Below are 14,447 nucleotides of genomic sequence, written 5' to 3' on the forward strand. Positions count from 1 at the left end.
CTTGTTTAGGCCTGTATACAAAACATTGTTACACATCATACTGCGTTTTTCTATGATAACAATTCAAGCATTATACTGTATGTAAATGAGAGCTGTGATTAAATTATTTTAAATTTAAGATGGATTGTTTGAGATGGAAAGTAGAAATGCTAATCTCAAACCCCAACTCAAATTTGAATAAAATTAGCTTGGGACTTCATATGATTAACAACGAGATTTACTAAGTCTTCTGCACCTTGTTTGCGATCTGAAGCACACCCTGTCAACAGCGAAGACCGCTTCTGTCTTTATTGTATGTGCACTCTGATTGATGATAGTTCAAATAAGTCATTTGCTGGGTCCAAATTTGCATGGAATTTCTTTTGGCATCTGAAGCGCAAGTACATAACGTACAGTAATATAAAAAGCTTGTGGTGAGGAAGAGAGACTTCCACCTCTGTGAGCGCGTGGAAGTTTCCATCCACCTGTATTAATATCACAAAGAAAGTTTTTGCTCTTGGCAGCGTTGGAGAAGTTGGTGAATCAATAAAAGCAAAATGCAACAATGTGCAATGTGCAACAGACCAAGTGAATAACTCATGACGTACATGCAGCCTGTGACTTAAACGTCAACTGACGCTTGGAGAGACAAAAAATAAAAGCAGCAGACAAAAACATCAGATCTGTGTGGAGCAATGAGACGACTCAAATCAATACATGACACAAACAGAAATGCCATATATGTTTGACTGAGCTCTTTGAAATCCATTATGTTGTTGTGCCCTCTTCTTCTGCAGTGGTTTAATTGGACCTATCTCAATGAACCAACTCCTTATATTCGTATAACAGCAATGCAACTTGGCTAACGTCTACACAGTTTGGTTCTACATAACCACAGTTCGTCCTATGGATGTTGGTCAATGAGAAAAATAACAAATTCACTGAAGAAAAAAGGAATAAATTGGGACTGTAATTATCTAGCGGGGCAGAGCTACAAATATCTTACATTTAAGCAGATACGAGCTTAAAATCACTGTTCAGTCCATGTAATATTAATATCCCTCGACCTCCTCCAGAGACACAAATCATGTCCTGTTCATTTCTTATTTTACAGATTACAAACCCGGCAGATTTACTGTGCAAGGGATGAAGAACACAGTCAACCTCTGCAATTATTACAAATCACAGGAGGTCAGATCTCAGTGTGATAAACTACACAGATTTAAATTTACATTGGTGGTGCATTCAAGAGTGCTTGGGCAACTGAGGTTTGTAAGTCCCTCAACAACAACCTTTTTAGAGGACGAAAACACAACATCCATCTCTGCTGGGGGTTTTTCTGGATTTGAAATGCAATGCTTCATGACAGATCACTACAGTTGGAGTTTCTTCTATCAGCGATGGATTAATGATGAGTGAAGGTTGGGAAAATGTATTTTGATAGAAGATCTCAATTATAGTTAGCGTTGATGAATCTCGTTTCGAGGCCACGATAATTCACTTCTGTCTCATCGAGTCTCACCCTGTAATCCATCTCCACCCTCCCCCATCATAACCTCACATCAGCACCGGCTGACGCACTGAAGACAAATCGAATAGCTGAAGTCCACTGTCTTACAGATAGGCGGATCTGCAGAGTGGAAAACATGCAGCTTCAATCTAATGCATGAAAAATCTTGTTTCTGTTAACACAACTCACATTGTCACATTTGAGAGGTTATTTTTAATGAATTTATCGACGTTTTTGGTTTGAGTGGGAACAGATAGGCTTTGTGGACAGACTGCACATTCAACTTTACTGAAGTACTCCGAATATAATATATATTTCTTTGTGTCCTTTTCAACACTTCAAATTTCTGATGTATATATTTTAAATATAAATCACAGTCTTTACAGACAAATTGAGTGGCCAAGAAACTAATCTGCAGATTAGATAAATCAAATAATTGTTATTTTTCAGCCCTAATTGTTTGTAATTGTTTATAGATGACGTAACACAATGTGCTGTTGTATTTGAAGTGACATTACTCAGTTACTACTTCAGATTCTAATGGGAATTAAACTGTGATGGGAAGTTACACACCATTTATTGATTGTACCTCACAGTTACAGATTTTGAAGAGTTGTCTATCTGCAGCTTCACCCCCAAAAAGAAGCAAACAACTTTTGCAATCAGAATGAATTCAATGGATTAGAAAACGTGCGCTGACAGATTAGATCATGTCGTCAGAACTGGTTTTACCTCAGAAACTACTGTGCTCTCTACTGCATGAAAAAAGATGACAGTCTACACTTGTTCACAGCAGATGGATACACTTTCTAAATAATGGCATGGGTGTGTTTAAACCAGAGCTTACATCTTCACTTAGTGTCATTCTGAGAAAGAAAGTGCAGAGGACGATAGAGAAAAACAACCCGGAAACAACTGCTGGTTAATCTAGAAAGCATTAAGTGACAAAGCACTTCACTTCTGCTGCTGCCCTCACTGAAGCTCCATGAGTCAAAAACTGGTCAAAAATCATTGAAGGCAGCTGTAAGTTTATATCAGAACATCACTGTGTATCAATGTATACAGAGAAATGGCTTGAGCTGCAATGTAAACCTTATACAGTCACAGATAAACCAGATTTCAGTCTGACTACAAGGAATGTTTTCATTTATTTTTTTGTGGCCGCACAGATTCACTGGGGAAAAAACAACAGTGAGAACATTTGCAATAGTGAACTGATCTATTTAGTAGAAATTGTCAGGGGACGACCTTTTGAATCGACACTCTTGTAAGAGGCTTTTACACGTCTAATTTATTCTCTTCGTGATGACTTTGCCCTCTGGAGTCAGAATAATTAATTGTTTTCATTACCAAACATTCTCCAGTGCATTCATATCCCTGTATTTCAATAACTTCTCGATTTATTGGAATTACCACCAAGAATATCGTTTAATATTCCCACTCCTCAGCCCTGACTCTCTCTCTCTCTCTCTCACTGCCTACAGGCTGTATACTGCAAGTGTCTCTTCTCTTTACTCTATTACAACAGATTATTACTATCGCTGTACAGAGAGGAATTCACAAAAAATTCACTTTAAGGGCTTTGGTCTATTATACTCAAATTTGCATACAGCTTTCTGTCTCTCTAAATATGCTCAGAGTCCTACCTGGTTGTTTACTGAATAAGTCATGAAATTCTGCCAATGGATGGAAATATTCCCTCAACGTTTTTATTTAAACACAATCTTTGTACAGTGGAGCTAGATTGATGAATCAGCCGACCACAGATTGCTTTATGTCAATATGTCATGTGAAACTGCAAGTACAGACACTTAGTTTATCCACCAGAGAGTATTGACTAGTTCATTTTTTAACTGCAAAGTACCTCACATTTTACAATTGAGGCAAAATGAATGACGTTGCAATCAGCCTCGACCTTACTGATCATTACCATGCTACCACAGTAAATTAGTGGGACCCTATGGAGTGCTTCCATTGTAAGCCTACTCCCGGTGTTGCAGTGTGTGTGTATCCTATCTGATCTAACAAACCAGTTGAGAGCATTTCCTTCCTAATAAAACACTTACAGGCACTTTGCAGTATATCTGCAGCATACGTTACCACCAACTGTTGATCGGTGGAAAAGTGGAAAATGGAAAAGGATTGTTTAATGCTTCACCTGCATAAACCCCATATGCATCCTAAACATTAGCGTGTCAGCATTGATGTTGTGAGCATGTTAGCCGGCTGACAGTAGCTCAAGCTCATTTAGCTCAAAGCACTGCTTTACCTGCAGCCTCACAGAGCTGCTAGCAAGGCTGTTGACTTGTTGCATTGTTTAACACTCAAATCAATATTGGTATTGTCCTCAAAAATCCTGTACTGTTCGACACCTGTAATACACAGCCTGTAAGCTAATTTATCACAAAAGAGAGCAGTCTAAGTTCTATATTAACGTTGTCATAGTTAGTGTTGTTAGTTGCACTGGACATTATTGTGAAATGCGTTTCTAATATTCCGATTTTTGTAAATAATGCAGTATACTTCAACACCACTGCCAACTCCAACCTGGACAATAAAAATGGATGTTAAATGAAAACCTCTCTGACATTGTCAATGAAAACTGAACAATATTATTTTTATAAAAGGTATAATTTATGACTGAGCAGTTTGGAGTGTAACAATTACAGTGGACTGAGTGTATAAGATATATATCCTGGAGATTATTGCCTGGCAACTTTGTGTTTTTGCCTTCAGAGACCACCTTCTCTCTGCACACAGCAGTAGTCCTCAGCTGCTCCCGCCGTTCCCCAATCACCTGCCAGCACACCTGCCCCTCATTCACCTTAATTAGCCAACCAGATTACGCTGACGACCACTAGAGTCTTTCTGACTGATTATGCTGTGCCACAATAGAGGTAAGACCCAATCAATGAACTACTATGAGAAGGGCATCCCTAATTCCTTTTTTACTGTGGCGTAAATATCACCTGTCAACGTAACCCATGAACAGGCTTACAGAATACTCAATTACAAAATAATCATCATCACCTATAAATACATATATAATCATGCTGCATCTGTAAGAAAAGTAAGAAAACAAGCTCCTGAGCTGCCAAATGAAAATGTGTTAACATGATAACTTTGAATATGACATTTTAATACCTTCATTTAGACATCTTAATACATAGTAAGGGGGAAAAATAATATTAGAAAAATGGGTATTTACTTTGTAAGAAACAAGGCTGCTTTCATCTAAAACTGTATCTAAAGAGTCTTTTAACTGTTCTTTCTCCCAAATGACTGAGCTCTTTCACGGAAACTGGAGTGTAACTTGTACTTCCCCAAGCTGCATACCACAGCCTGCATGCACAAGCATGCACACAAACATCTGCACACGTCTATACTGCTTTCAAAGTTCACTCGTTTATTCTACAGCTGCACTCATTGTCGCTCTGGAAAATCACAGCAGATAAATATCACAATGTAACTGTCCTCATGAGCATCAACGGAAACGCTGATTTACTGAGCTTCTCAATTGACTTGACAGGTGGATTAGCTCGAAGTCATCTTGGGAGCTGTGGCTATAATATGCCGCTAAATCAGCACTGTGTTAATGATTGTCTCTCGCAGGCCTCGTGGTCATCCAATCAGACTACATGCTGGTAATACACATCCTCAGAGGTCGAAGCAAGCCATAAGACACGCTGCATTTTCATAAACAACATTCTCATAAAACAGCATGTCTGTCACACCATATAACATCCATACACATATTGTACACTCAATCTGACCACCGTGAAAGGACACAAACTATTCAACTGAGGCACCGGCTCCAGTCATTTAAATTCTTACTGCTGCAATGATTTGTTGATTAATCAATTAGTTGATTGAAAGAAAAGGAATCAGTGACTATTTCAATAATTTATTCCTTGTTTGAGTCATTTTTCAAGGAAAGGTGCCACACATATTTTGGTTGGGAATTCTAAAATGTGGACGATGTGCCGTTTTTCTTTTCCCATTTGACAGTAAATACAATATCTTCCGGTTTTGGACTGTGAGTCAGAAAAAATAAACAAGTAAAAAATAAGCAAATTAGAAGACACCACAGTGGGCTCTGTGTCATTTTTAATGTAATTTCTTCTTTTTAAAGTTTGATCGACTAAACGGTTTATCAAAACAATGGTCTTAATTAATTTAAATAATTGTTAGTTGCAGCTCTGTTCACTTCTATTCACTACTACGTTATGTATGCCTGCAAGGGGAATTATGCCACAGCTCATCATCCAGGTCAACAAATACACACCCAATAAATATCAGAAGAAGAATAAGAAAATAAACACAGACAATATATACATTGATAAGGAAATATAAATATCCAAAAGTATGCACATATTTGCACAGCTGTAACTGAGTTTAAGACATATGTTAAAGTGCTTATTTTACTGTATATGCAACAAGTATGCAAACACAAAGAACTCTAATGATCATTTTGAAGTATGAGGAGGTCTTCTATAGACAGTCACATAGCATGCAAAGAGCGCAGCAAACAGCCCTCACGGTGGGCGTGTGTGAACCTGCTCAGTCCCACTTTCCAATAAATTCTCCGGGGCCGACTGTACTTAATACAACAAAGAGCTCAGTCGGTTTATGGGCTGTTGTCACGTTGCTTTGTCCCGGTAACAGGCCACTTAACTAGACCTATCATACAGTTAGAAAAGAATATTTCTATTTCTGTCTCATCCCCGAGTGACACCAGAGACATCTCTTCTGACTGTCCACAGTGACTCAGCAGCAGCAAATGTTTCATTCTCACATGCAGTATTGCTCTGTGGTGTGGGAGCTCATATCTGTCTTATAGCGCACTAAAACTAAGTGCATGTGGTTGAGTGAATAGTGCACTACAGTAAGTGTGCAAGTCACAGTGCTGAGCTACAGAATGCAAGAGCCAGGATATACAATTTCTGTCCTTGTGTCACAGCGTGATATAGGAGGAAGATGCATTTTTAGAGATGTTGTAAGTGTACTAATGACTCTCTGGCTCTGCCTGAAGCTCCCTGACTGTTGACGCCGTCGGCCACTTATACACTCAGATTAAGGCTCTCTATTTGCAGCGGATGCAGTCAGAGTAATTATCAGCGAAATCCAGACAATATGGCTCGTACTTAAAATGATCAAAAAAATGCTCATTTTGCTGGAAAAGTTTTTGTTGTTGCAAATGTGCACCAATATGACATCAACTGTCTCCTCCAGCATTAGCAGCTTCTGTTGTCATCAATGACACCGCGTTCCCAAACTTTTAAACCAACAAGCATGGAGACTTCTTGTATTTATCGTACAAATACCCAAAGCAGCCAAAAATAATGATGGCTGACTGTGCATGAACTCATACTGCTAGAGAAGTGGAAACAAGTGCAAGTTTAATATACATGACTTAAAATAAACAACTAACTGCTGACTGACTGTCCTAGTTTTAAAAGTGGCATAAAAAGACAATGAGTCACGGCTAGTTCTTAAAGGATGACTTTAACATTTGGGGAATAGACAGATGAGCAGATTGATGCCACTCGTGTCTTTACGATAGATATGAAACTACAGCCGGCAGCCAGTTAGCTTAGCATAGAGACTGGAAACAGGGGGAAGCAGCTAGCCTGGCTCTCTCCAAAGGTAAAATATCCACATTTAAAACGCACAAATTAACATATTATATCTTATTTGTTAAACCTGTACAAAATCAAAGTGTAAAAAAGACAAATTGAGGTTTGACAGGGGGTTATGTGTGGGACTATTTCTTTGCCAGGTGCAGTCATTTCCGAGATTTCACATGTTAACTAGTGAGCTTTAGAGGTGCTGCAGGCAGGGTTAGGTTTTTTTTAAAGTAATCTTTTTTTATAATTATCTTTACTGTTAGATGAAGGCTTTCTAAAGTGAGACATCGCTGTTGAAATGTCTGAAATGCTGTTGACCATGCTGCTGTTTTGCATGGTGCACAAATCTAGCATGAAATGATCTTTCCTCTCAGAGTAATAGAAAAAGTTGAAACATGTAGTTTGGTGGTAAGTCACCTGAACTAAGCTCCGCCCTGCAGATGCCTATGGGTGCCGAGCTGAAATGGAGACCTGCCTCCAGGAGGAATGTTTACCCGAGTCTAGCACAGAGCCCTTATTGCTCAAAGCAGCACCAGTAGATTTCTGTCTGCATTTCACTTCTGCACCACTCCAGCCCTGTGCCATTTCAGATTGGGACCTGCCCAAAATGAGCCCCCCTGTGATGACAAGAATAGCTCTTTTAAAGACACAGAGGGGAGACAAATTAACTGTGTGTGAGATCAAGTGTAAAGAAACTGTACACCAGGAGCGGAGGAGAGGCTTGAGGGAATTTGAGAAAACGGATTCCAGACATTCCTAAAAGTAAGGAACACGTTTTAAATAACGTGGACGACGCAGAGTTTCAGAAATGTTCCAAATTAACTTTGATAAAATATTAAGTGTAAAATGATCCAGTCTTAATCTCTCAGTAAGGATGCATTATGTTGTGTCACACAGGTGGAGTGCAGTCCAAGATGTATTTAAGAGTAGAAATGAATGCGACATGTGATGTAAATAACCATGAGCAATGTTGTACACTTTAAATTGCACCCAACAGTAAGACTTTATCTAATTTGTATAATAATAATTAAACATTCTTATATTGCAACCTACTTATAACTAATTATTCAGCTCTTGTGTAGAGCCCTTCTTAAATATGTTGGCTCACTAATCCTTTTCATGGGGACCGTGCAGCTTTTCTAGTCACTTGCCCTCTATCACACCCTCCGAATAACCGATCTTTAACAGACACAAGAAGTTCCTACTGTATCAATTTCCAAAAACAGAGGATGCAAACATCGTGACTGCACTCTAAAACTAAAGCTATTCGACCATTACTTTCTTTTGATGGAGCCCAGGTGGTTTGGGGGGCAGGTGGAGCAATGTAGGAAATACAGCGAGTTAAAATGATAGAGGCTTTACCTTGAATGTGCTGGTTGACCACATTCTCCAGTCGATCAAGCCTCTCAATGATCCGGAGAGTGTCGCCTCTTTTGTCACCCTCTAACTTTCTCTCCGGTAAAGGCATCGGAACTTTGATGTAAATATTGGCGATGTAATTAGTGACCCATCCGACATAGAGCAGGCAAACAATGTTCGTCATGCCGCTCAGTATCACGCATGTGGACACCAAAGTTTTTGTTCTCCTGGTGCAAGCCATGCCAACATCCCTCCATACAGCCTGCAGTATACCGTCAAACCGGAGGACAGGGCGACAGTCGCCCGCAAAAAAAAAAAAAAAAAACTGGAATAATGAAGTTATTTTCAGCGACTGGACAGCGATGCAATATCCAAAGCGCGGAGCATTTACTTCAAATGTGCCGTGTGTGTTTTTTTTCTTGGGGGTGGTGAAACACAGTTTAATGTCAAATATCTACAGGTGAAGGTTCCCCCTCTCGTTCCATTGCGAACCTCCGTCGGCTCCGGTTGCATGTGAGGATCAAGGAAACGGGAAAGACACGGAGCATCCTGCTGCAGCCAATGGGAGGGATGGTGAGGACTGGCAGCCTCCGTGCTGCACGCGTCCCTGCTGCGCACTGATTCACTGTGAAAGTGGATCTGACCGGACTATTTCCATAGACCAGGACACAAAGTGTTATAACCTATTTCTGTCTGAACAGCGACTTATTTGCCCCACACCGACCTTAAACTGCTCATTTGATGTTCTTCCCTGGAGCAGTTAGACAGATCCAGCTGAATCGTGTTCTTTCACAGTGTCAAGCACGATAGAAAACACCTTTGGAGTTTTTGCGATGAGATCTTTCCCCACAAACATGGACTAGATTTCTTGCTGCAATACTGTATCAAGCCACGAGATAGAGACAACGGGATCTGTACGAGGAATCAAGGTGCGGTGGGGTCACGTTATCGGTCTGGCAGTGGTCCAGCTCACTATGAGGAGGATGCAGGATGCAGAGAAGAGGCTGCCCTCATCTCACACGCTGCTGTAATTAGACCAGTGCAGTGAACTGTACCTAATTACTGCAGACCTGCTCAAAGGGCACAAGTACAAAGTGAAGGCATGCAGCACTTTAACCGGGTGAGACAAAGTCATTCAATATCTGTTTATCAAATCTAGATCATGAATACTTTTGAGGCAAGTTTGCATTGTTTTTTTTTATCTGTATAAGCCTTTTTTCTGGTAAGATGCGATTATTGCATGTTGAATGTTGGTTTTTCAATTTAGGCCTATTTGCATATAGTATTCCTGCAGCCAAATGGAGGCTCATTAAACGGCACAGCAAAAAGAAAAGACTTAAAATGTAGCCATTCATAAGAAGGTTTTGCCCATGTTCACTCTCAATATACCATGCACTGATTCTCACATCTGCAGGAGTGTACTGTATATGCGATGTGTTTGCTGCAGCAGAGCCTTTGGATTCTGCGTCAGCTGTTTCTTTATTTTTATTTTCTGAGCCTCTGATACTTGTTGAGTTCTCATTTCTTGCAAGCCGTCCTACTCTTTAAGAACATCAAATATTGTATTCATTTATGGACGTCTTGAATTTTTCTGTAACTGAGGAACCCTTAAATACATGGAAACTGCAGTATGAATGCCACATATTTTACAATGTTTTTACCAAAACTCTGGATTGTGTTTTGACAGTAATTTCCAGTATCATATTTGCCAGATCATTATTTGCTAATAACAGCCTTTGTTATCCAATCTGCCAGACAGCTCCAACACAGCAGGCTGCCAGAGTGAAAGTATTATATTTGATGATGGTAAAAAATACATGCGACATCAATATAATACATTTTTAAGGGAATAAGCAGCGTTTTTATGACACTTGATTTCTCATATTTATAATGGATGACTACAGCATTTTTTTAAATTGTGAAAAGGAGAGAAAAAACACTGAGAAACGTCTTTGTTTGCAGTAATATCAACTGCCTTTTCAGAGCAAAATGCAACTGAGTCATCGTCTTTCTGGTTGACTTTTATACACCCAACGAGAGACAGAATAAAATAAATCAGGCGAGAATATGTTACCATTTAAAATTTAAAAAAAGCTTTAAACCTGATTGTTTTCAACTCCAGCGCATATCTATGGCTTCACTGGAAAAATATGCTTCGGCATCAATAATTGTCAGTCAAAGAGCATCAGAGTGACCTCATTCATATGCTTTCCTCCATATATCCAGATCTAATGACTGACCACCTCCCCTGTCCCGTCTGCTCAGCAGCAGCCATTTATGGCTGTGAGATGATCAATGCAGGAGCATGCTGCCCATTCATCGCAGCTGACAGGCCTGCCAGACAGAGTGCAAAAAGGTATTTTCTTTAGTTTGCGATATGAAGGGTTTTTCTATTTGCTATAGCATTGATGTGATGAGAAAGGGTGTTCTCGCTTTCTTGCTCATTTAATCTCATTTTACCCACGAGATTCTATTGAAAGTCAATAAACTATTTCTAGGATTGTGTGCCCTGCAGGTACAGTTGATGGTACAAACTGTCTTTTACTGAAAGTCCATTGTAAAATACTGACTGCTGTAATTTACAGTTATCTTAGTCTGCTAGAGATGGAAAACTGACAATTAATTGATCAGGAAATTGACAGAAAAGTAATCCGAAACTTTGTTTTGTGATTGATTAAATGTTTAGATAGAATTAAGTAAGTCATTTATCTCAGTTAAACATTTCTCAATTGTGAGGAATTTCTGCTTTTGTCTATTTAAATTGAATATCTTTGGATTTTGGACTGTTAGTTGCACAAAGCAAACAATTTGAAGACGTCAGCCTGGTCTGATAAATATTTTCATTATCAATTATTTTCTGCCAGTAATTGTCTTGTTTAATTGATTAATCGCTCGGTCAGAGCGTCAGATAGTCATACATGTCCATCGCTCTGTGTCAAAGCCCTTTTTCCTGACCAACAGTTCAAAACACAAACAAAATTAAAAAAATAAAACAGAGAATTACTCACATTTAGGAAGATAGAAAATTCTCTTCAGCAATTAATCGATTATCCAAAGAATTGGTAATTCATTTTATGTGGACTGACAAATGGATCAATCAACTAATCATTTTGTTTTAGAATATTGTGACAGAGAACATTTGCATCGGCCAAACGATTTATCAGGAAAATATCTGCATTCTAGCATAAAGTATAAGTATTATGATACATTAGATATCTCGCCAGCTATATCTTCAACTTTTCTCACACAGCAGGTATTTGTGGACCATATGTACACTTTCAGATCACCTAAAATATACTTTTGAAATGTGAGCTAGAGAAATATTTCATTAATATCTGAGAAACATTTAATTACTTTTATCAAATGTTGAGTTAATGCCTTCTACTGACTTCAAATGGCCTGCGAGATGCTTCTCATACTGCAAACTATGCACTGTGTAGAGATGAATACAATTAAAGTGCATTGAAATTATAATGAGAAAATCATATCTCGGCTCAATCACCAGACAGTCATATTGAAGGGTCAATTCAGCTTGTTTACTAACTAACAGTGTGATGATGTACAAGTGTCATTGGTGAGTATAGCTCACTTTGTTCATGTTATTTATGACCCTCTTCTCTGTTCAAAGGGCAGGGCAGAAAAAAAAAGCCTGTCCTTGCGAATACAGTCACTGGATGTGGTCATGAAGACAACCTCAAAGCTGTGTACACATTTAATTGACAAGCCATAAACACCTGCAGGTGTCAGACCTGCAACTTCTATCGATTTCTTTTGAATTGGAGCCAGCCGCAGGGACACTTTGAGGTCGGTATTAGGGACCTGCTAACCTCGCACTGAGTGATCCACCCGGCCAAGCAGCTGTCACGTTGCGTCTGAACGAATGCTCTTCTTGTGGGCTGATTAATTACAGTGTGTGAGAGGTTGTCTTGTAGTCATCACTGTAAGGTGTCAGAGACAAAGACACTACCACTGGAGGTTCCTCAGCTGTGGAGACAACAGCTATTAATCAACAAACCACACACGACATGTAAGGATTAGTCCTTGACAATGCAGAAAAGATAAGTATATGATTGAGATAACATTTACATCAACCTCTCCTGGAGTGATGCTAGAAATGATAGAGAATGTTGTCCCCACTGAGGCAGTGAAAAGACACTGAATCCCTACCGGTTTCAAAAGGCTGACCCCCGATTGTCTCACAATCCCCCCAATAAATGGTAGAAACGGTCAACACAAATCCAGCCTTCACATGGTGTGGGAGGCTGACCCTTTGCTCCAAACTGTCCGTGGGCAGGGGGACCAACAAGAAAATGGAAATTTTCCCCGAGATGCAGGATCACTTTCAATTAATTGAGCCTTAGAAAAGTCAATTAATTTGAGGTTCAAAAGAAATCTTTATACCCTTGAAATCTATATAAAGTCACTTTGGTGCCAGGTGTGTGGGGCTACTTTCCATTTTCTTTGTGATTATTTGAGGTATTTGTTAAGTTTTAGCATTAGGAAATCCAACATAGCAGTTCACTTGAATATACCAGAGGACTGTATTACATAATACTGTAACATTTGGTACATGAATTCACCAATACACCCATAGTAATCTACACATGAACACACAGACATGTATTGTACATATATAGATTTACCCAAAAGTAACCATAATGTACGATGCATCTTAACAACTTCTCTGCAGTTCTAATATTCATAATGTGACATAACAGAAACCCTTCTTTCTGATCAGTAAATGCAAAACCTATTCTTCTAATTTATCATCACACATACAATATTTGCTCAACATTGTCCTACCAGTCTCCGTTTTATCACCTGTACCGTGTCAAAAAACTTGAGTGGCTTCAAGTAATATTACTAGTCTGCCAACAGCTGAAGGGGAACAACATCTGATTAAAAGAATCCTTCTTTCGCCTCCGCACGGAAGTGCTTTGAATATTTGTACTTTTAAATAAGCAGACGCGTTAAGGTAGATCGCTTCCATGTGGACACAGGGATTGTGAGATGAGAATCACATTAACTTCAAGCTTATTTATTTATAGAGCCTTTCATCACAAGTGTGTCTCAGAGGACTTCACCGGCAGAAGGCGAGAAGAAACCTATCTAGATCTGTCTAATCATAATCATTCACATGACAAAGTGAAGTGCTGTAATACATGATGAAACAAGTGAAATGCAAGGCAGAGTACAAAGCACACGACTCAAAATAGCCTCACACGTCTAATGAATGTACAAAAGGTGAACACAATATCACAGATACCTGTACGATCTAATGCAATCCAATTCAACAAGTCTGCAATCAGCCAGTCTGGTCTCACCAAAGGCCTTACAGTAGAAGTAACAGTTTATTTTGTCATTTTGCCTGTTATGGCTACATTTGTCAAGTGTTATTTCACGCTGTGTCGATAGACACGCAGAGCAGTGCTCCGGAAGTCGGAAGGTGACGCAGTATTTGGAGGGAGAAAGTCTGCGTAAGGATGATGTCGTGGTGGATGGGTGGGTCTACACAAACACATGACTTTCAGTGGGCGAAGCTCTGCTCCTGGCCGGAGGAGGAGTCGCTGCTGCCGGGAGCTGAGCTCTGCTCCCGCTGGAGCCTCCGACAGCAGGTGGACGGCGGCAGCGGAGCTGGATCGGGGTCTGTCAGCGGTGGACTGGTCGCTGCTGGAGGATCCGCTGGAGTCTGAGCTGAGGAAGTTTCTAGTGAATTTGCATGATTGCATATGATTTTGAGTAGAATCCTATACCCGTTGGCAACGATCTTCCCACTGATGTTCTAGTTTACCTATGTTGGTTGACATCATGTGACATGATACGCAAAATGTCATTAAAAGTAGTATGCTATTTACTCCTTCCCATGAGATCCAGTGGGAGGAGCTGACTCTAAGTAAGACATTGTGATGTTTATATGGATTGAATTATAAAGTGTTCAGAGTAGTTGGTTGGGACAAAACACAATGAACACT

General features: G+C 39.6%; 1 protein-coding gene across 1 annotated transcript in view; it reads right to left on the reverse strand.

Annotated features, from left to right (window-relative positions):
* The window catches only part of galnt18b (UDP-N-acetyl-alpha-D-galactosamine:polypeptide N-acetylgalactosaminyltransferase 18b), a 67,133-nt gene extending 58,350 nt beyond the window's left edge, over positions 1–8,783 (reverse strand). The window contains exon 1 of the mRNA XM_076109751.1: positions 8,479–8,783. Coding sequence (XP_075965866.1) covers positions 8,479–8,716 — 238 coding nt within the window. The 5' untranslated portion in view covers positions 8,717–8,783. The remainder of the gene's footprint in view (positions 1–8,478) is intronic.
* Positions 8,784–14,447: the final 5,664 nt, after the last annotated feature.

This window comes from Anarhichas minor, unplaced genomic scaffold (genome assembly GCF_050575085.1).
Source record: "Anarhichas minor isolate MPS153535 unplaced genomic scaffold, ASM5057508v1 ptg000042l, whole genome shotgun sequence".
NCBI classification, from domain to species: Eukaryota; Metazoa; Chordata; class Actinopteri; order Perciformes; family Anarhichadidae; genus Anarhichas; species Anarhichas minor.